Genomic DNA, 22,971 nt, shown 5'->3' with positions numbered 1-22,971 from the left:
CATATTAATTATATTTAATTGTATTTTTTTTTTGTTTTTACTCATAGAAATACGCAAGAAGGAACTGAATTTTGTTAAAAAAAGAACTTACTGCGAAAGTTTCGCTGTGTCAGTTTCAGCCACAGCACCAATCTTGTCTGCAATTTTGACATTTATAATTCATATTATGGTTTCTGGTCATCTCGCTGCTTCTCAGGTAATGCTTTCATTTTATCTGACTGAAATAAACGTTTTCACTATCAATCCAGAATGTTTTGGACATTGGGTTAAGAAATTTTTTTTTTTTAATATTTAGTTACACATTAATATTATTGAAGTCATTTTTTTCCTAACTGTTTACAAAACATTTTCACAATATGTCAAATTTGTTTACAATCTTGCTCCGTAACTGATTGTTGTATTGAATATAAAATCTCAGTGTTAAATTGTTTGAAATAGTAATAATTATTACTGTGCTAATCCGTTTAATTGCAGGCATTCACAGTTATTTCCCTTTGCGTAGGGCTGTTAAAAAAAAATTTACAATTTACAAAGGAAGGATTCAAATCATTGTTGGAATTCAACTTGGCCATACGTCGCTTTGAGGTTAATTTACAAACAAAAAATAGGTTTTGCTTGATTTGTTCTTGTTGGTCTGGCAGCTTAATAAAAAAATACTATTTACTAACTATATTATATTCTGTAACACCATCATTCTCTAAAAAATGAATATTTTCTATCCTCAAGATTTTTATTTTAATAAAAGCTATCAAGACCTTTAATTTTTAGATTTGATAGATTGATCAAGTTCAAAAATATTAGGTAGTTTCGTGCGAAGAAAATCATATATACATAATCTCAAACCCAAACAACACAATAACCATTTGTTAATTATTTTGATTGATTTGGCAGGATTCATGTTTCGTGCATGCAGGGGCTTTCAGTTAATTTAAATAATAATTTCAGGCTTTTCCATTAATGGCAATGATTTCTACACAAATGAGATTATCCCTCACACACTTTCAATATGGTTTGAGCAATATCGTGGATCTTACTGTTATAAGCCAGAGAATTAAGGTACATAAACTATAAACTATCCCTAACCATCCCTAAACTATTTCCCCAGTTCATTTACTTTTTATTTTCTTCTCATTTTTTATTGTTGTTATTATTATTATTATTATTTGTTGTATATACCGTAGACACTTGTACAACACAGGGGATACGTTTCATGTAAAAGGAAATCGCGTTATACAGGACACACATTATCAGACCAATTTATGCAAGTTCAGGCATGTCTCTAAATTGTAACGGTTATCACATATTGCTATTGAGATGTGATTAAGTTTAAAAATTACTCCATTTCATATAGTCTGTTAGTGTTGTACATAACTAATTTGTTTCATATAAAACTTTTTTAAACTGTCAGCTTCACTGTTTATAAAACAACAGGTAAGTGTATACATTTGATTTTCTAAACAAAAAATCAGAAACTATGTGAAAATGTTAAATTTATCTTGCGCACGTTACTCAGGTCTGTTTTATAATACTGTATGCGTACTAGTGGCAAGTTTTTGTCATATTATACCAACTTGCATTATACGGGATTGTTTATCATGCTGTATGAGTACTATCACATTTTTTTCTACACGCTTTACAGTAGTACGCTATAAAAGTAATAAGTAATATCTAATATTAGCACCATTTTTCCTCAGCACTTACTGTTCTGTTACTGTAATATTACTAGACCAGTGGCAATCTATTACACACTATACTTGTTTAAATAAAAAGGAAATATTTTTGATGATTTTGAGAATATTCCATTATTTTCTAAATTTTTTTTGAAACCTTAAACCTTGATCAAGGACTTTAGTAACTAATAAATTGACTTAATAACTTTAATAAATGTCAATGCTTAATCTATTACAAATCATTTCAAACAACAATTATTATACAGGGCACCGATCAAATAAGTGATCTAATTCCGAATCCTTTGAATTTAAACTAGCTCAAGATGAGTAAATATTAAAACTAAGCTGGCTGAAATAATGATGTTCAAAGAATAAAGATCATATTAAACATTGGAAAATACATCAACCACTTGTACAACTTCACAAAACAAGGAACATTAAACAATGTCATGTGGAGGGAGTTAATTACTAACATCATTTTATAAATCTAAACAAAAATATATTAAGTTGTGTTGAAAATTATATACATGTTACATTGCAGTATAACATTCATCCCAACTGTTTTGTAAATTTGTACATTTTGCATGTCAGCTGTACAATTACGGGCTAGCATAGATTGATACTGTATATGTGCATGCCTTTGTGCCCTTATTGTTAACATTTTGGAGTAGTAATTTCATAAAAATATGTATGTAAATTGTAAAATTTTTTCAATGTGATCATCAACAAGATCATTATCGTCTGTGGAAGCTCTCTTGAATGTGCACTGTTTCTTGGATATCGTTATATTTTTTACCAAAATATATAGTTTCTATTTATCAATGGCAGCATGAGAGGAGGGATGTGCTATAAATCTCTAAATTTTACCCAGAAAAATTTAAGAGTATCCAAGAGACGTGGTTTTTATAAAAAGTTAGTCTATTTCATATTTTTTCTTCTACGTTTCTGGCTATTTTTTCATGCCCATCATCAGGATACCCCAACAGACTCTGCGTACCATCCCATTGTTGTTTGTGCGTGTTTTTTCGAGATAGCATTCTTATTTGGCCTGTTGGCCAGGACAGAGGCATTTTAAATTTTCACTTTCTTTCTGTAATGCCATTTGAGGAGAGACAATTTGAAGCTTCCTCATAGCAAAAAAAAAAACATTGGGATGGTAGTGAGACTGCTACGGTTTCTTGATGATGAGCAGAAAAAAATAGCCTGAAACATAGAAGAAAAAATGTGAAATGAACTAACCTTTTATAAAAACCACGTGCCTCTTGGATATTCCTAATTTAAAGAAACTTTATCTAGGAAGGGAAAAAAGACAGGGAGCCAACTACAACACTTTAAATAAAGAAATATTTGTGTATGACATGAAAATGTCTCATTCTGTACTCCATTTCTTAAGGTACTCTATAAAATTTAAAAAAAAAAAAAATCAGAGATGATAAACTAGTATGGGACTGACTAAACCGACTCAGGCTCAACATTGCCAAGGCCTGTAACAGTATAATAGTAGTTGAATACTGTTACAGTCATTGGCAATATTGGTCAATGTTGATTTTCAAGGAAACTTGGAATCGTCTGAAAAATCATAAATCAGAGTATTGCGAGTAGAAAAGTGGTCAATTCATCAACACTTAAAAAAAAATTATTGAAAACAGTAGCAAATGGAGCAGTCAATGGTTGACTCCAAACAGACTAGCTCATCTTAGATATTTAATGAAAAAGTATGGAAATTTATGCTTGCATGCACCAAAAAATTAATAATACAAATGTTGCAGACAAGTTTGTCCTAGTCTTAAAAGATCTTCTGACTAGAAAATTATTAGTTTAATGTTAATTGTGCATTACGTTAGAACAGTGGTTCCCAAACTTTTCTGACCCATGGACCCCTTGTTATAGTCAAAAATTGCCCACGAACCCCCAAGTGAAAAAGCCACATAAATGCATAATATAAAAAATACAAATAAAAAAAAAAGTTTTGTTGAAGAAGTATTTTCGAAATTATAAATATATATAAATTATAATATTAATTACTTTTGTTTAAAATATAAAAAAAATTAATGACTTGGATGAACGTGATGAGATGTTATGAGTGTATGATTTCTAATCGGTTTCTTTCTTTTGAGATGAGGTTCATAACGGCACTGAATGCACGTGCAAAAGAGTTCAACACCCAGTTGGGAATATCCAAATGAAGAATGTCTTCAAATCTTTGGTTCAGGTCTGTATGAAGAGCCGTTAAGTGTTGACAGTAAGCAAGCAAATCTTCATCTCTAATTTGCAATTTCGAAAGATTTGGAAACTGAGAGCATTCTCCTCTTCCCAAGTTTTGTTTGTAAATAAAAAGCTTTGCAACAAACGCAGATATTATGCTTTTAGTTTTGATTAAATTTAATTGGTCACTTTGTAGTTCCAAATTAGTTTCGTTAAATTTGGCAAATAAATCAGACATACAGGCTATGTCATTTTTTGAGTTAATTAAATTGTGTCGCAAATCATTGTCTTTGGTTTCCAGGAATTCCAACACTGAATCAAAGAGCGCATATAATCGATTTAAACATGCACTTTTAGATAGCCAACGTACTTCTGTTTTATATTATATTATTTTATATTATATTATTTTATATTAATGCTTGCGCGGAACCCCCTGTCGTTGTTCAGAGACCCCCAAATCAATTTTAATTTTCCATGGACCCCTGAATGTTATCAGGGTCCCCTGGGGGTCCGTATGGACCACTTTGGGAACCACTGTTAGAACATTAGAAAAAATGTAGACTTGATGAAATTTACTTTTTGGTACAGGCATTCTCCCAAAGTAATTGTCGTTGTAAAGTTCTGGGGTTGTAAATGTATGCTGGCTTGATTTTTATTTAAAAACATAAGGTTGCCCTGAGGTTAATTAATACTGTTGGTCTAAGGGAATGTGATGTGCTGGTAATGTAATATCTAGAATAGTGATGGCATAATTAATTAGCAAGCAATGTCTAGTATGTACCAAATTAGTTCTTTAAGTGTTTTTTATGATAAACCTAAAATCAACTTAAGATACTCAGATAACTGTTCTTTTATTAATTCATATATTTTCTTAGAGTGTTCTCCTTTTGAGTGAAACAACAACATACTTGTCGAGACCTTTGGACAAATCCCAGGCTGTGTGTATTGCAAATGGCTATTTTGCCTGTTATTTAAATAATCAAATTACAACACTGAAGAAAAACAAAAAAATCAAGTAAGTTATTCTTTATACAGTCAGGCAAGTTGTACAAAGAGATTTTCCCCAAAAAAACTATGTTATAATATCTATTATAATTTTTATTTAGAAATCGTGAGAGGCGGTCTGGTGTGATGTAGGTTTCAGAAAAAACATTTTCTTTATCGTGCCAACGTTTTGATCTTTATTGAGATCATCTTCAGGGCCTTGTGTTGTCTGCATTTCATCAAAAAAGTTCTCTGATTGATGGCCCATGCGAGTTTCTTCTCATTGTTGGCTATGTCCTTCAGGTCCTTCAGTATACTTTTAGCTTCGTGTCCATATGTAGTTGCAATTTGTTCATAGAATCCCATGTTCTTCGTTCTTCTCGTGTAGAAATGTGTGGTGATTAGTGACCGTTCAGAAAAAGAGAAGAACGAAGAACATGGGATTGTATGAACAAATTGCAACTACATATGGACACGAAGCTAAAAGTATACTGAAAAGGACATCGCCAACAATGAGAAGAAATTCGCATCGGCCATCAATCAGAGAACTTTTTTCTGAAATGCAGACAACACAAGGCCCTGAAGATGATCTCAATAAAGATTGAAACGGCACGATAAAGAAAATGTTTTTCTGAAACCTACATCACACCAGACCGCATCTCACGATTTCTAAATAAATATCGATTAACGGTCACTAATCACCACAAATTTATTATAATTATAGATCCGTAAGAAAGTTGGGTAGTTTTAGTTGTACTTTTTATGGACTTATATCCTTGCATATTAGCAAGAGCAGAGTATTATAGTATATAATATCATATTTATTTATTGCGGAAAGGAGCGGCCAGGGGCAACATGCTTAACACTCGGCTGCCAAGGTTCCATAGTAGATCATCACAGAATTTATCCCTTCATGAGTTATCATGATTTTACTTACCAACTGCATAACAACTTTTATTTATTTAGTTTTATTGTAGGGCAGTTTTCAACTTGCTTTACTCTCAGTACAAATTGGCAGAAATTATTTAAAGCAGTAATGTACTTCTTTTTTCAGAAATGGTACCAGCATCAAAGATGAGGAATCATCTGACGCTGAAAATACAGCAACTTTACTTAAGCAGTTAACAGCGCCCAGATATCAAGTCATATTGTTTGATATTAACTTCTATGCACCAAAGGTAGATTATAGACTTGCTGAGTGATTTAATTAGTTCCTTATTGTATATTGATTGTAGGGATCGTTGATTGGAATATGTGGTCCTGTAGGTTCTGGTAAGACTTCCCTAATTAGTGGCATTCTTGGGCAAATAAGAATGACCGAAGGGAAGCTCTGCAGAAACGGTACATGTGCATATGTTTCTCAGCAGGCTTGGCTGATGAACGCCACTCTAAAAGAAAATATTTTGTTTGGTGAGAAGTTCAACGCAAAAAGGTAAGCTGCATTGAACACTATTAAAACTCTTATTTCCCTTTTCATGCTAATGCAAATTTTCTATTTCTATTAGCTGCATGCCTATCTTGCTACATTGCCCTTCAGATTAATCAATAAATATAAAAACGAAATAGGTAATTTGGAATGAGTTATTTGAAAAACTATGCACATGAGAAAGTAGATTAGTTCTCATTTTCCCAAAATGTATGATCTATTAGAAATTCGGGAGTTAAGTTTTGTTGTTCTGTAAAAAACAGTAAATCGGCATTTCTCCGTTTGAAAATATATTTCGATGTTTCAGAAAAATGGTTGAAAGCTGAAGTTGGGCTTTATAACATAGCCATTAGCCACATATAATGAAGTGAGTACATACGTTGATTGCATTGTTTTCAGTTAAAAGTAGAAAAGATGCATTTAATATTCCCCAATTTTGGCACCATTATATTTATATATTTTTTTTATTGTTCTTCTTAATTTTTGCACTATGTAAGATATGTACTCAAGTAGATAAAATCCTACTGGTTTGAAAACTTGTTTATCGATAGGGTGTTGTTTGCAAAATACAATTAGGGAGTTGATTTGACTCATTATCAAGAATTATACTTAAATAAAGAAAAATGACCTACGGTTTTTTTCAGGAATGCACACTTTTGAACAATTTTCTTATTTAACCTTTTAACTGTTTTCTAAATTGGCTATGGGGTATTTGTCACTAATTATTTTTTAAATTTAATATTCTCATCCAACTTTCAACAGCTAATGCCTTTAACAGCCCAAAGACAACCTGCTCATGCATAGTAATAAATAATACATTATCACATACTATTTGATAAGTTTATTCAATAATGAAATAAAAGGTACATTATGAGTAAAGCCTAGAGAAATGATTTAAATGTTTGTTGTTTTTATTTTGTACAATTATAAACACCACTAATATTAATTAATTTTGTAGATATTTTGCTGTTCTACATTGTTGCGCCTTAGACAAAGATATCGATTTATTACCTGGAGCAGATGAAACAGAAATTGGTGAGAAGGGAGTAAATTTATCAGGTGGCCAAAAACAAAGAGTTGCCCTAGCAAGAGCACTGTATTCCAACAGGTATTTTAGTATTAAAAACAACTGAATGAATGAATAAATGTAAAAAAGTCATATGAAATGTAATCATTCAAGTTATTCTGTTTGATTGAAGTGTTTAATGATTTGAATTTAAGATAAAGCTTTAATGCTAATTAAGTAATTTCTGATTTCTTTATTAGTTTTATTTTTATATGGCCTATTTTATAGTAAAATTTGGTATGGTTCTAAAGGTTTCATGTAGGATCTGCTGGTGCTAATAGAATTTTAATAAGTTAAGCCGACCGGATGATCAACTTTTTTTCTAAATGTAATACCCTATTTTTCACAAATTTTGCAAATTCTTTTCATTATAAGAAAAAAGTTCATTGATTTGTTCTGAAGGTATTGACGTTTTCCTTCAGAACTCAATCTCAATAATTTCAATTTATCGTTTAATTAATAGTTGTTGTTTAAATATATGTTTTAAAAAATAAATTAAATGTTCAATTTTCTCATTTTTTAACTAGTTACACACTAAATTGAAACTTTTGAGTTAAGAACGAAAATTTCAATATTTCCAGAACAAATCGATGAATTTTTGAGTTTCTGGTATTATTTTTTTAGAATGGAAAGACCTTTAGTTCAATTCTGTTCATTCTAGTTCAATTAATTTTTCTATTCAAGTTAATTGTTGATGATGATTTTTTTAATACATTTTGAAAGTATTTCCAATATAAAACAAATTATACCAGAAACTCAAAAATCACTGATTCCTTCTGGAGGTGTAGAAGTTTTCCTTCAGAACTCGATCATTTAATTTTATCATGTAACTGTTTGTTGTTGTTGTTGTGTAAACTTCGATTTAAAAAATAAACAAAAAATGGATTTTTAAAATATTATTCAATTAAATTTTCAATTTTCTTTCTTTTAACCAGTTGTAAATAAATAAAAATTACCAGGTACTGAATGAAATCTTCACTCTCTCCAGGACCAATAATTTTTTGATTTTCTGATATACATTTTTTTAGAAAGGAGAGAACTTTAAAATGTGTGAAAAGAGGGTATTATATTTGAAGAAAAAAAGAGAGAAAAGACCAGATTGGCTTACACACCAATTTATTAAAGTTATAAAAGCACCAGATACTATGTGCAAAATTTTGCAGCCAAACCTTTGGAAAATACTTAGTTTTACAATAAAATTGGGAGGGTCAAAATAAAAGGCCATGTCATTTATAAAATCTCACGTAGTACATAATAAGTTATGTATGTATGACACAATTAGTATAGTTATATGGTACAAGTAGTTTTTTAATATTACGATTTTTTATCATTTTCTGCAGAGATATATACTTACTCGATGATCCATTGAGTGCAGTTGATACGCAAGTTGCTATGCATATATTTGAAAAGTGCATTTTAAATGCACTTGCAAAAAAGACTGTTATATTTGTATCCCATAAAATCCAAGTAAGTGTTGTTGTTTTTTTTCCAGCAATTTATTTACTCGTGAAAAAACTTAAATATTTGTTTGTATTTTCAGTTTTTAAGTAGGTGTGATGAAATAGTGTTTATGAAAGAAGGGAGAATTCTGGAAAGGGGCAGTCATAATGATCTTATGTCAAAAAGCACTGAATATAAAATACTTGTGGAAACGTATACAAATGATAAAGGAATGTAAGTGTGTTTTAATATTAAGTTGACAACATAAAATTTACATTTGAAAATACAACGGGGGGGATCACGGTAGCTGGTAGTAGTGGTTAGCTGATAGATTCGTGGCTAGTAAACCCCGTTGTCATGGGTTCGATTCCCCAACAACAGTAGTTGTTGATTTGAACCAATCAACTACATAATCTGTCTAATGTGCGAGCCCATAAGACCATTTAACAAAAAATCTGATTAAAGTTCCTTAATTATAAAAAAATATAACTGAATGAGATTATTGAAAAATTATGTTGGATATATTTCTACATTAAGCACAAAATATTTCTTACATATTGTATTCTTTTAAGTTTATAGTTTATTGCAAAAAAAAAAATTTAATTTTAACTATGTTGTGAACCTACAGGCCATGATGACTGCATAAATACAGTTTGTATGAACACATTGTATAGTTGTATACCTACAGTTACTTGGCATGCAATTGTAGGTTTAATCTGCTGCAACCTCACACAGATTCGCTACAACATAATCTACACACAAAAAAGTGGGGTTGATTCAAACCTATCACATATTAAAGCACAATTTTAATTGACATTTAAAAAAATATTTAATTTATTATGTAAAAATGTTTTTTTCCTTTAATTTATAAAATATTGAATACATTGAAGACACCACTACAGATTTTACTACAGCCAGCATAATTGTTGACATAGCATAAAACGAATTACAGATTTTACAAGTCAGTGAAGTAAATAAAAATTGTATTTTTGTTGTTTTATCTTGACTATCTATTTACTATTTAGTAATTTTCAGTAGTAAGTATAAGTATTTCGTATGAAGGAAAAAATTCATCAAGCTCACAAAAAGTTTTGTGCTGTATATGGTGTCAAAGCCTTAAAAAAAATCATTTGCCAGTATTGGTTTGCTAAATTTAGGGATGGTGATTTTTCATTGAAAGAGGAACAACACTGGTTCTATGAGATTGTAGATCTCCAAATTCAGGCAATAATCGATGATCATCATAGAGGTCCAAGAGAGTGCACAGAAGCTCGATGTATCACATACATACATATAAAATCATTGGAAGAATTTGGGAACATAGAAAGATAGATTTAAGTTTCCTCATTAACTAAAGGAAATTCGCTTGATCTAACATGTTAATGTCAAGACAAACATCCAATTAAAATGGGGAGTGTGCAATCATGTGAAAACGATCACGGAACAAGAAAAAGACACTAGCACAAAAAAAGAATCCAATTTTATCTAAGAAAGCGTATGATTTTCATTTGGTGATATTAGTTGTATATTTTGAAATCCTACTGTGACACTAGACAATTAATTCAAATGTGAATATGCTTTACCAAGTAGGGCGGCCAATAACCCATGATCGCAATATTTTTGGTTTTTGATATTCTCATTAAAATATTGATACATATTTGCTTCCTAGTATTTGAATTTATGAATGGTCGAGAGAAAATGGCAATAATACATAATAATTCTGATCTCTGTGGAGTAACTCAGATACTTAGTAAAACTCGTCCACTATTTTTCCCACTGAAAAAGTTCAAGAAATTTTTTTTTCCATGTTCAAAGAGAATTGAGTAATGTTTTTGCACAGTCTGTTTCCATTTTCTTAAAACTATTGTACTGTTCTGGCTCCTATATTTTTGTTACTTTGTTATGTTTGGCCTCGGATTGCCAGGTCACTAGGTGCTACTAGTGTATTTTCATGTTCGTAAAAGTTACCCAAAAGTCAAAACATCTTTTCTAGTAACTGGCAAGAGAGACAAATTTGTACAAGGGGGAAAACAGAATTATATGCTGTATTTTTGAAAAACCAGTATGTGTCAAACATTCAGTCAAAAAGAAATTATCACGTGTCTAGAATGTTCAGAGCAAAATCAATGTTAATCAAATTAAAGCTACAAAATCAGGGAAAACTTTTTCTGTATTAAGTAACTTTTGCATTGTATTAAGTGGCAAAACTATAGGATCTGATACTAGCATACTAATAAAAGTTCAAAGTGGAAAAAAGTGTTATCTCAAGTATAAATTTGAAAATTGGTAAACAAGTTCTATAACAGGGTTGATGAAGTGGAAGTTAATCAGCCAAGTAGACATGTTCCAAGAAAAAAACCCAAAATTGGCAAACTGAAAGTGTATAGTTCCAACAGGATAATGCAAGGCACTCATATCCTTGACCACTTGGCAAAAATTATTAGAGCTTCACTGGGATGTGGCAACACAGTACAGTCCTGACTTCGCCCCTCGATTTTATCATGATGATGTTATCACACTTGGTTCAATTTTTCGTATTTAATGATCAAAAGTTTTAAAAACTTGGAAACATAATGCTGCCTGAAAGACAGTAAAAGTCATTGATAAAAATGAACAATATATGATAATATACAATATAATACATAAAATATGAACCTTACAGAATAAATAATTTATTTCAATTTATTGAAAAATTGTTTCAGAGTCTTTACTTAACTAAGTACTAACTATTCAGTAATTGTTCCTTAATGTCCTTTATGATTTTTTAGAAAGAAAAATGTTGAGACTGCAAAACAAAAAGAGGCAAAAGATAAAATTAAGAGGAACACTATAAAACGTTCTACTAGGGATAAAACGAAAGGTATAACTTTACTTATTATTTGTGTTTGTGTAACAAACTAATAGTTCTAGGTCAAAAATAATTAGATTTGGCTACAAATGTACTTCAATTTGTTGTTGGCATATCATAGTTTTTCAGTGTTGCCATTGGAGTTTGTTTTTGATAATTTTTATATGTGTGTATCATTTTAAAAATGCTGTTAAGTGGCCTTAGACCTTTCTGTACCACTCAACAAGTAGTTTACTTAATTTTAGAAGTCAGAAATATTTTTATCTATTAAATATATTTGACCTTAATTATACTTTTATTTACTTTATGTGACTTATGTGGGTATGTGTGAATTTACTATTGTTTTTATGCTTTCATACTTGAAAATTAACAAGAAATAATTTGTGTCATTCCCAACAGATGCTAATATTGGAAAGTTAACTACAGTTGAAAAAATTGAACAAGGTTCAATTCAATGCGGTACCTTCTATACTTATGTTAGAGCCGTAGGTGGTGTGCTCGTGTCATTCTTAGTCATATTAGCTGTGGGGTTGAGCGTTGGCTCTTCAGCTTTCAGCTCATGGTGGTTAGCCCAGTGGATTAAAGCTGGAAGCGGGGTAAGTGAATGTAAAAGCGTACCAAATGTTTTATTGTATTTTTTTTAACCTTTAATAATATTATGTAATATAAAATGACAAATGTTTTTTTAGGTTGTACATAATTTTGAAAATGTTACTGCAGAAAGATTGTCTGACACCACGATGCCAACTGATTGGAACTCCACTACAGAAAATGACATAACAGAAAATTACACTACTGATATTACTACCACAGAAGATATTTCAACCTTGAATAGCACAGAATCAGATTTTTTCCCAACCGTTGATATTTCCAGTACAATATCTTCTATGGTGTTTGATCAAGATGATTATGATTTAAGTAAAAACTCTGATTTTGAATATTATCAAATAATATACTGCCTTTGTATTGTCGCTATTTTTTTAACAACTATTATTAGAGGATTTGTGGTCGCCAAGGTATCATCATTTTATTTATAAATATCGTTTTGAAAAATTTAATTATTATAATTGTACACTTATTTTCAGACTTGTTTAAATGCATCGAGAAAATTGCATAGACAATTGCTTGATAAAGTTCTGAAAGCCAAAATGATTTTCTTTGAATCTGTATCTATTGGAAGATACCAGAACCTATTCGCAAAAGATGTGGATGAAGGTTTGTGTGTAATCTAGACTTTTGATCCATCTATCCTTATTTTGTTTTATTGTTTATATGACATAATAATAGACATACGATTAAAGTTTCTTTTAATAAAAGCTCCTGGGAAAGGGTGTAAACTATACACATGACCCCTGTAATAAAGATCAAAATATGTTTCATTGGGCTCAGTCCTGGGGTGTGTGGTGTGTCAGCATCCTGATCCAGGATCTAATCAAAGCCAGTGCGCCTCTGGCTGGCTGTGGGTAACCACGTGCAAACTAGGGGAAACATAAATACCACAATGCATGTTTGTTCACTTGTTGCATACTCACACTAACATAAGCATGCCAACAGCACACACCCTAGGGTTACTGGCCCTAAGAGATTTTTTCCCACTATCGCAACCAGGCCAGTAGCTATTGGGTGAAGCGAGCATGAGGGGTTGTGCTAGCGCCCTAATCCTAAGCTGGCAGCCCCACCGGCTGGCTAGGCTCTAGATCCGGAAGACCAGAAGCAGGCAAAGTCCGTGGTGGAGGCAGCAGCCTTCCAATTTCGGTGTATACTGTGGCACAGCTATTGGGGATAGGAACACAGAGCATGGACAAGGACTTAAGACGACATAATTGGAAGCTCATGCCATCAAAGAGGAAAAGAGCAGACATTGGCTCACCTAAGGGTGAGAAAGAGGTGATGTTGGAGGCATATGTCCCAACATCTCCAATGTCACTCGCCCAGAAGAGGCAAAAAGAAGAAAATCTAAAAGTAAGAAGAAGAAAAGAAAGTCACAGGGACTCAACCAGTTTGGTATCACTCCACAGGCTGACACCTTTGTGACAAGGTATTGTGTAATTGCATGGAAGAAGGGCAATTTCATGTCTACATGCCCTTTCCTCCTGTGCACAACCCTCACGAAGACTAGCAAAATCACTGCTGTAACTGGAGAGGGTTAAACTCAGAGCAGTGATAAGACTACTAACCAGTCACTGGTATCTGAGAAAACATCGAAACTATATGGGCGTATAAAACGAAGATCCCATCTGCATATTATGTAATGAGGAGGAGGAAACAGCCACTCATATCATCTTCGAATGCGAAGCAACAGCTCATTGGAGATTCAACCTAACATATGAAAAAACTTAAGGAATGAAGTTGTAGCAGTGACAGTCTATGACCTGATACTTCTAAAGGTGGCCATTCGCAATCGCTCCTAGCAGTCCAAACGGAGCGACGCCATTCCAAAAACCATGTCAATGGCAAAACTGAACTGGCGTGCCTGGCTGTGCCGAATATTAGACTGGTTCAAACTCCATTGCGCCACTCCAAATATCTATGTCGCAACGACGGTATGGCGCATTCATGAATGGGAAAACCTGGCGTGAACGGTGGAATATTGGAGCGCTGGCTTGGTCATGAATGGGAAAACCTGCGTTTTTTTTTGGCGCAGTCTCCGTCTTTCTGTTACAGAGCAAACATCTTCGTCGTACATTCTCAAAAAGTCAAACGTTTATTCTTTATTGGCAATGACATCCAATCAAGATTTTATTGTTGAGGTGATTGAATTGTATGAAAGTTTACCATGTTTATGGAAAGTGGTGGACAATGATTACCACAATAGAAATAAAAGAAATTCAGTCCTCAACCAGTTGCTCATCGTTTTCAAAACAAAGGATACAAATGCAACGAGAGATGCGGTATTGATAACCCCTAAGCACTGATCAGAAATTGTAGTAGAGAACTTAAGTTCTTTGTAGTTCATCCCTGTAGCTATAAAGTGGTTGCCAACCTTTCATGTAGAGTGATTTCTCTCATTACTGTCTTTTGTTTTCTAATCAAGGGGGTAACAAGCTGGAGTAAATGTAAATAATACGTTAATCTTTTTTTAATCTTTAATTTTTTTTTTTTTTTTTGTAAGGTTTTGGTTGAAATGAAAAAATAGTGTCATGAGGGGATTCGAATCCACGACATTCGGCTAAATACACCACTGCGCTAACCACTTGAGCTATCGTGACTTCGATAGTTCAATCCACTTGGACCCAACTCCCCATCTCAACCTACAACCTTTCAAATTTTTTCTCTTTTTGCTATTTTTTGGTGTCGGAGAGGATCGAAGTCACGATAGCTCAAGTGGTACAGCACTGGCGTATTTATCCGGGTCATGGATTCAAATCCCGCTCGTGGCACTAGCTTTTTCATTTCATCTAAAACCTTACAAAAAAAGATTAATTAATTGAAAGAAGTAATTTGGTCACTAGAACACTAAATATAATGAATAAATACGACGTTTCATCCATCCTTAAATAGTTCTTCCAATCAGCGGGTTCAAGGGAAAGATCTTTCATCAAATTGATGTGGGTATTACGGCTTCTGTTCAGGAGCCACTTCTTACACCATTTCTTTTAATATATAAACAATCAGCAGCGTAGCACAAGAGATCGTCATCCATTTTGAGAAGGTAATTCACCAAATGACGTTCAGAGCGACTGGCTGTGGAGCGATCGTAAATGCCCCCTCAAATTTCAGGCACTCCAAATGGAGCTATACGTTTTGGCGCGGTTCGATTTAGAATGATCGTGAATGGCCACCTTAAGGAGAAGGATAGAGTCTATTGCACTGAACTAAGGAACTAGGAAGGTATAATAGCCAGAAGGCTGCAGTGCCTGGGGAGCACAAACCCTGCTTCCTAGTATCCTTATACCATACCATTCCTCCTGTGGAATGAAATATCCAAACTATTGTTGCACTATAGTACTGTATCCAATGATTAGTTGCAGTTTCCTTGAAAGAGCAAGTGAGGAGGGCAGCACTCTGTGGCTGCGAAGTAAGTGGAACAGACAACCTTGCTCCTGGTTTTTCTGTTGTTGCTCTTAGGGCCACCATTACAGATGGCACCAAATCCAAGTGTGGATCAGGAGCTGGTATTTATGGTAATAAACCAATAAGCTGTGGGCAATATGCCACCATCTTTCAGGCGATGACTGTGCCAAGGAGATAAAAAGGCTGGGTATTACCATTAAATGAATAGCCATCTACTAGGGCAGCTAACCAGCACTAGTTGGTCCTGGAGGATACACAGGGAGTCCTCGAAAAAGCTCTGTTAAAAATCCTTAAACTTAATGAGGAGCTCTAGATAATGGTGATGCACAGGTCATTAAAAAGGCCGACTTCTTTTCTAATTTAATCAACCAATTCCAAATAACATGTTTTGCTTTGGAAATGTATGTCAAATGGGGAAACAAAACGTCTTACATACTCTAACATAGTGTCTATAATTATGTCACTTCAAGAAAAATTTGTTTTCATTCATATGTAAACTTATTTTATAGTATTGTTTAAAAAAAAATTATTTTGTACTTTTTCTAATAATAATTTATTTCATTAATTTCATAATTTGTAGTTGAGACTAGTCTTCCCATTACCATAGAATCTTTATTGCAATGTTTATGGCAAACTACATTTGCTTTATTATTTATATGTATGGCTTATCCTCTCTTTGTCTTCCCTTTGATTTTGTTGACAACAATTTATTATTTTGTTAATAAATTATTCAGGTAGATATTTTTGTCCACAATACAACTTGCTGTATAATACCATTGGACATCTTGTAACCAGTATTTTGCCTTACAGAATTGGAGCTCGAGAGCTTAAAAGATTAGATAATGTTACAAGATCTCCAATATTTAGTAACATCACATGTACGATTACAGGCCTTGATACTATCCATGCATTTTCAAAAGAAAAAGCATTTCTGCAGAAGTAAGAACATACACCGAAAATCGTAATTTATATACCAAACTCCATTTTTCAAGAGTTCAATAACTGGATTATTATTTTCAGGTTTGTTAAATCATTTGATATTAATGCAACGTGTATGTTTATGAATTCAGTTGCTAATAGGTGGTTGGCTGTTCGAATTGATGCAATTGCAGGTAATGCCAATCGTATAAATTAATGTTAATATTATTCAGTAAATTTTGTTTGTTATTTAGTACTGGTAACTCTAATTACATCCATTTTGGTGATAATAATGCATGGAAAAGTTCCTCCTGCGATGGCAGGTCTTGCGATCTCTTATGCCTCAACTTTAAGTGGTTTATTCCAATTTACTGTCCGATTGATGAATCAGACAGAGATCAAATTTCTCTCTGTGGAAAGGATTGATGCCTGTATTAAGGTATTTTTGATTTTAACAGCCAGATTTAATAGATACCCTAAAAATTTATTATAAATTATTTATCAGGGTTTGGAGCAAGAAGGTGGACATGGACCAAAAGGAATCCCACCAGATTTATGGCCTGACATGGGTGCAATATCATTCAGAAATGTTAAATTGAGGTATCGCCCTGGGCTACCATTCGCGTTAAACGATATATCATTTTATGTCCGGCCGTGTGAAAAAATAGGTATCTATTCAGTATCTGAAGACTGGATTTGTGCTAATTCTATTTGCCTTGTGTGTGAAGGTATCGTTGGAAGAACAGGAGCTGGAAAAACATCTTTAATATCAGCAATTTTTCGGCTAGTGGAAATATGTGAAGGAAGCATTATAATTGACAATCTTGATATTTCGACACTTGATTTGATTACTTTGAGAAAAAGGATATCTCTGATTCCACAAGACCCTGTACTGTTTCCTGGGACAGTGAGGTAACAATAATTTTAACAAGAACTTCATTAAAGTTTTTTTTTTAGTTTTAAAAAGAACTTCATTATCAAGTTTGTAATTACAGATTTTATTGTTTGTATTGGGTTGTCCGGAAAATAATGCAGGATTTTGGTATTAAACAAAAAAAAAGAAACTAGTTACTTTAAAGCAATGTTCTTTAATCAAAATAATTCTCCCAACGTGTTGGTAACTTATTAATTCCGTCTGAGTAGAATTCAGAATTTTTAGAATTGATAAAGTCAATAAATGCATTTTCCAGTTCCGTTTGATTTTTGAATATTATGTGTTGTAAGTAGTGGTCCAGGTGTCTAAAAAAATGGTAGTCAGTAGGCGAGAGGTCCGGAGAGTAGGGTGGGTGAGGCAAAGTTTCATAGCCAAGCTCCAATAATTTTTGTGACGTTACACGTGACACATGTGGTCGAGCGTTGTCATGCAACAAAATGGGCCCTTTCCGATTGACCAAAGAGGGCTTCATTACTGCCAATTTCTGATGCATGGTATTAATTTGGTTACAGTATGATTCAGCATTGATGGTTTCGCCAGGATTTAAGAAGCTGTAGTGTATTAAACCAAATGAAGCCCACCATACCGTAACCATTACCTTTTTTTGATGAGTTGGGGGCTTTGGAAAATGTATTGGAGCTTCTCCTTTGTCGAGCCACTGTCCAGAACGTCTAGTGTTATCGTAGAGAATCCACTTTTCGTCACATGTAACAATTCTGGCCAGAAATGGGTCATTTTTGTTTCGACAAAGAAGTGATGCACAAACATCAAAGCGCTGATTTTTTTGGCGATCGTTTAATGAGTGTGGAACCCAATTTTCGAGTTTTTTCACTTTTCCAATCGCCTTGAGGTGGTCAGCAAGTTCTCGAACAGTTGTTTTGGGGTTTTCTTCCACCACTGATCGCAGAACATCATCATTAAGAGAGGAAGGCCTTCCACGACCTTCTTCATCTTCAAGGCTGAAATCTCCCTCCCGAAATTTTTTAAACCACCTTTGCACAGTGCACTCATTAACACAACCCTCGCCCCAGACTTGGTTAATGTTTCTAGCCGTTTGGGCTCCGCTTCGGCCGAGTTTAAACTCGTAAAAGAAAATCGTACGAAATTCTCGCTTTGACATTATAAGGATGACTGAATTATTTCCAAGTAGCGGAATGCTACAGAGGTAAACAAACAATATCATTTGGAAGAGGATTAATAAGTGTTGACATTCATACAAATGAGTAATCCTGTAAACGTAAACAGAATATTTTATATAGATTTTTTTTAATGAAAACTTAAAATCCTGCATTATTTTCCGGACAACCCGATATAATAAATAACTATTTGGTGTATTGGTTATCTGAAAAAGACAAAAATACACTCTTAAGTCTACTTTAATTATTCAGAAATCGTGAGATGCGGTCTGGTGTGATGTAGGTTTCAGAAAAACATTTTCTTTATCTTGCCAACGTTTCAATCTTTATTGAGATCATCTTCAGGGCCTGGGGTTTACAAACATTGTTTACATTTAACAAATACATTTAGGATGTGGAAAAGTGAATTTATACAATGCAAAATATATTTTTTATATTCAATCAAAGTATTTCTTAAGTATACTGTTATTAAAATTTATGTTTTTAGTTGGTCCGCGCTAACCATAGTAATTATTTAAATTGATTTATAATTTTTATATAAACTGTGGTTGACATGAAAAATTAGTGCCACGAGCGGGACTTGAACCTTTGATATCCCGGCCTACACTCTGATGCTTTAACCACTTGAGCTATCGTGACTTCGGCCTCCCAAGTAGTATTATTATTTTTGAATAAAATATTGACTTGTATCAACAGCCCATTGCGTTTTTTCAATTTGATTTTATCCCTCTTGTTTATTTAGATATTATTGTTCTAGCACTGTGAAAAGGGATTAGTTAAGGTGTTGTTATTCATCAGTTTCTTTCAAGATCTCATGTTTTACAAGGTGTATGGTAATTTAAAATGGAGGAAAAAATAGTGCCTTTTCATCATTTAGTGTTGTTTTTTGTTTTTAACCACAAAGAAAACACCGCTGCTGCTAGGAAAATTTGTGATATGTATGGGGATGATACTTAAGAAGCGTCTGTGGTTTGCCGATTCAAAAGCATTTGAAGCAAATTTGAAAGAAGCAAAGCTCTATGATTATTCTTCTGTTACTGATGGCCATACAAAATTTTGTCACAAATAACCCACACTCAATGACACCAGACATTGCAGAAACATTTAACATATTTTATATAAGCATTTAAATGCATCTGAGAGCCACTGGATCTGTTTGTCAGAGCGATATGCAGGTTCTGGAAAACTTTTAATGGGAAAAATTTTATTGGGTTCTGGGAGGATGAAATCACAGAATTGTCTGAAAGGTGGCAACATGTAGTGGAATAAAATGGTTCATTTATTGTCCATTAAATTTGTTTACAAGTATCGGAAATTTTCTTTGAATTTACCATCAAACAATGCTACAATGTTTTTTACAACATGGTATTACATCAAGGACATGAAGTTTGTGAAATATATATTTTTAATAAGTATGTATTAATAAGTATATATTTTTTAGATCCAATCTTGATCCAACAGGAATTTATAGTGATAAGGAAATTTGGGATGCTTTACAGAAAGTAAACCTAAAGGATCGCATAAGTGCAAGTGAATCGAAATTGGACACCAAAGTTATATTTGGTGGTGATAATTTATCAAGTGGTGAAGTTCAGCAGCTCTGCCTTGCCAGGGTTGTCCTTAAAAAGACTAAAGTCTGTCTTTTTTTCATTCTCTTTTTCTTTTATCCATTCTTTCTTTTCAAATTATTATTTTCTTTTTATTGGCAGGTCATGATTTTTGATGAAGCGACTTCTTCTCTGGACCTAAGTACAGAATCCGTTGTTCAGCAGACTATTTTCCAAGGGTTATCAGATTGTACAGTGTTAATTATCGCACATAGACTAGAGACTGTCAAATCATGCAGCAGAATTCTTGTGATTGATAATGGAAAGGTTAGTATACATCTTATATTTATTGTATCATTCAATTAACTATTTGTATCTTTAGGTTGCTGAATTTGATGAACCAGCTGTCTTGCTTCAAAATCACAATTCCCTTTTTTGCAAAATGACCAATGTAAAAATAAACCAAAATTAAAAAATGGAGGCTGTGCAATAAAATAATTTAAAACAAAACCGACTATATATTTGTATAATAAAATAAATTAAAACAAAACATAATATATATTTGTTGAACATTTTTATGTAAAGTTTATCAATTACTTAATCATTATTTTGAATGTTATGTTGATAATCTAACATAATACAAAACAATTTTCACTTATTTAATAAAAATAATTTTTCAAATAATGTGTTATTTCAATCAATAAATTAATAATTAAATAATTATTTATTGTAACAACCATTAACAATAATTAAAAATCAAACAACCCAAGGAAATTTGCACGTGGTTGATCAAGTTATGAATTTTTAGGGATCGAATTTGATAGCATTTTACAATTATACAGTAAATAATATACCTACAAAAATTGTAATTGTACATGGCTAGAAAATTGTGTTTGCCACAACGGTTTAGGGAGTTGTCACTGTAAGGTAAAAGACCCCGAGTTCGAATCCAGGAGCCCTGAATTTTTTTCCTTTTGGCCTTTGTTATTACCAGTTGGTTGTAACTCTATTGTAGGGATTAGTCAGGGCTCTGTCTCTTTTCTTTCTTTCTTTTTCTTGTCATCTTTTTTCTTAATTTCTTCCTTATTTACTTTTTTTTTAACAATTACACTCTTCAATTTAAAATGACAAGTCTGTGTTGAGCATATATTTAAGGAGGGTTTTATAAATGTTATTGTTCTCCGCAGCCAACAGATATTTGTAATTGAATAGCTTCTCTACACCTCTGTATATGACATTGAAAGTTAGTTAAGAATTAGTTCTGTGAGAATAAAATTTTTGTAGTACATTATCATGTGTTCTAAGTCAAAGAGACATGTTGAGCATAACGGGTATCCCTAACTCCAATACAATACAAAAAACTTACAAACTCCATGAGTACATCTTAGCGTGTTGAATATAGTGCTGTTTTTGTCAGGTCTGTGTGGCGGAACCCTGTTGAACTGGACACTATAAATGGTTGTTTTTCCAAAAACACCGGCACCCTGAGGGTTCATATATCCTCGTAGTTGAAATTCCCTCATAAAAAAAAGACAATTTTTCAACTTAGCGTTTATTTTTAGTTAACAACTTACAATTACCTTCCCATTTCTTTTGTCAGGTCTCTTGGAAAAATCCCTTTTTCAACTTGTTCTTCCCACTGTTCAACCCATGCTTTTGGGCAATATTGGTTGTAGATGCTGAAAAAGTATTGGCAGGTCTTTTTGTTGGAGTTATGTTTAAGACATCTTTCGTAATCTTCAAACATCGCGTAGCACCATTTGGGTTTGTTTTGATGTAAAAATCTAGAATCAGGGGGGCATATGCCACCTTGCTCTTCAGCCTCTTGATGCTGCTTGATTTTGGGCTCACAGAGCATTCCGTCAATGTCTACTTCAGTCATTTGTCCTATGGTTTTTTTGTTTTTTAAATATTACGTGTTATGTCTGCATGCTATGTTATTTGGTGTAACTGGTGTAAACATATGATTATCTTAAAACCAAAATACATAGTTTACAGCAAAATACCAAAACAATGACACTTGAAAGGTTGATAATGATGAAAAACAAATCAAAAAGCCAGATTTGTATGATTCTTATGAAGAAAAGCTTATACAAAATAATTAGTAACAAAATATACCTAACACTGCCACAAATCATTTTTAAATTTTTTTTAATCAAGGGCAGGCTTTTTTCTAAATACTTCATATTTATTATTACACTTATGATTGAGAAACGTATCATGTTTCAAATTATTTTTATATTGTTAATCAAAAAAGGAATATTTTGCAGAAATTGTATGTAGGTTTGACTTTTCTTTTATCTTCCCATTTCTTTAGTTAAGTCACGAGGAAACACTTTTTTGTCTATCTGCTCTTCCCAAAGCTCGATCCATGATTTCGGGCAAAGGATAGTGTAACAATCTTCGAAATATTGACAAAATTTGTGCGACGCGTCAAAATAGTGAACACATCTGTGAAAATCAACGAACATATTGTAGCACCATTTGGTCATGTTCATTTGTTGAAATCTTGGATCGCTAGGGCATTTCCTCTTGCGCTCCTTTTCTTCGGTCTTCTCTTCTAAAGTGGATTCTGACTTTTCTATCGGCTCACATAGCATTCCATCAATTTCTACTTTCGTCATTTTGTATTTTGGCTTTCTTGTGACTACCAGAAAAATTTTGTGCTATTTCTTAACAAAAAAAAGCTATATCTCTTGCAAACATCTGATCGAATTTGAGGAAAAAATATGTTTAATTTACAATACATAAAATAATTTTTTGTTGTAATTTTTATAACAATG

The 22,971-nt window shown here is 32.8% G+C and overlaps 2 protein-coding genes across 10 annotated transcripts in view; one reads left to right on the top strand and one right to left on the bottom strand.

The window, feature by feature from the left end:
- Nucleotides 1-20,666, top strand: part of LOC106672929 (multidrug resistance-associated protein 5-like) — a 29,166-nt gene extending 8,500 nt beyond the window's left edge. For 4 of the 5 annotated variants that reach the window (XM_024226314.1, XM_024226315.1, XM_014404743.1 and 1 more), the window contains exons 10-30: nt 48-196; nt 946-1,056; nt 4,751-4,890; nt 5,914-6,037; nt 6,095-6,291; nt 7,244-7,393; nt 8,692-8,818; nt 8,892-9,025; nt 11,560-11,651; nt 12,039-12,235; nt 12,329-12,655; nt 12,725-12,854; nt 16,234-16,387; nt 16,464-16,592; nt 16,674-16,765; nt 16,826-17,010; nt 17,077-17,239; nt 17,300-17,483; nt 20,083-20,275; nt 20,351-20,515; nt 20,571-20,666. In XM_024226314.1, the coding sequence (XP_024082082.1) occupies nt 48-196; nt 946-1,056; nt 4,751-4,890; nt 5,914-6,037; nt 6,095-6,291; nt 7,244-7,393; nt 8,692-8,818; nt 8,892-9,025; nt 11,560-11,651; nt 12,039-12,235; nt 12,329-12,655; nt 12,725-12,854; nt 16,234-16,387; nt 16,464-16,592; nt 16,674-16,765; nt 16,826-17,010; nt 17,077-17,239; nt 17,300-17,483; nt 20,083-20,275; nt 20,351-20,515; nt 20,571-20,660 (3,233 nt within the window). In that variant the 3' untranslated portion in view covers nt 20,661-20,666. Of the gene's footprint in view, nt 1-47; nt 197-474; nt 586-945; nt 1,057-4,750; nt 4,891-5,913; nt 6,038-6,094; nt 6,292-7,243; nt 7,394-8,691; nt 8,819-8,891; nt 9,026-11,559; nt 11,652-12,038; nt 12,236-12,328; nt 12,656-12,724; nt 12,855-16,233; nt 16,388-16,463; nt 16,593-16,673; nt 16,766-16,825; nt 17,011-17,076; nt 17,240-17,299; nt 17,484-20,082; nt 20,276-20,350; nt 20,516-20,570 lie in introns of all 5 variants that reach the window. The other variant, XM_024226316.1, reaches the window with a different exon arrangement.
- LOC112126704 (cytochrome c oxidase subunit 6B1-like) lies at nt 196-22,129 on the bottom strand. 5 transcript variants are annotated; one of them, XM_024226325.1, is made up of 3 exons: nt 21,769-22,129; nt 21,555-21,706; nt 196-218 (listed from the first exon to the last, which is right to left on the bottom strand). In XM_024226325.1, the coding sequence occupies exons 1-3, from the start codon at nt 22,068-22,070 to the stop codon at nt 211-213; spliced, it is 462 nt and encodes a 153-aa protein (XP_024082093.1). In that variant the 5' UTR covers nt 22,071-22,129; the 3' UTR covers nt 196-210. The 5 variants fall into 5 exon arrangements, with proteins under 5 accessions (XP_024082093.1, XP_024082092.1, XP_024082096.1 ...); XM_024226326.1 differs by lacking the exon at nt 196-218 and adding an exon at nt 21,108-21,449; XM_024226327.1 differs by lacking the exon at nt 196-218 and adding an exon at nt 21,109-21,413.
- Nucleotides 22,130-22,971: the final 842 nt, after the last annotated feature.

Source organism: Cimex lectularius, unplaced genomic scaffold, assembly GCF_000648675.2.
Source record: "Cimex lectularius strain Harlan isolate CLEC.00 unplaced genomic scaffold, Clec_2.1 scaffold48, whole genome shotgun sequence".
NCBI lineage: Eukaryota > Metazoa > Arthropoda > Insecta > Hemiptera > Cimicidae > Cimex > Cimex lectularius.
This window is presented reverse-complemented; position numbering and strand designations above follow the sequence as displayed.

Coding starts and splice junctions, on each gene's coding strand:
- LOC112126704 (XM_024226324.1), bottom strand. CDS start 22,070: ATGACTGAAGTAGACATTGACGGAATGCTCTGTGAGCCCAAAATCAAG. Junction 21,707..21,768: donor CTGACAAAAGAAATGGGAAG/GTAATTGTAAGT, acceptor TTTTTTTATGAG/GGAATTTCAACTACGAGGAT.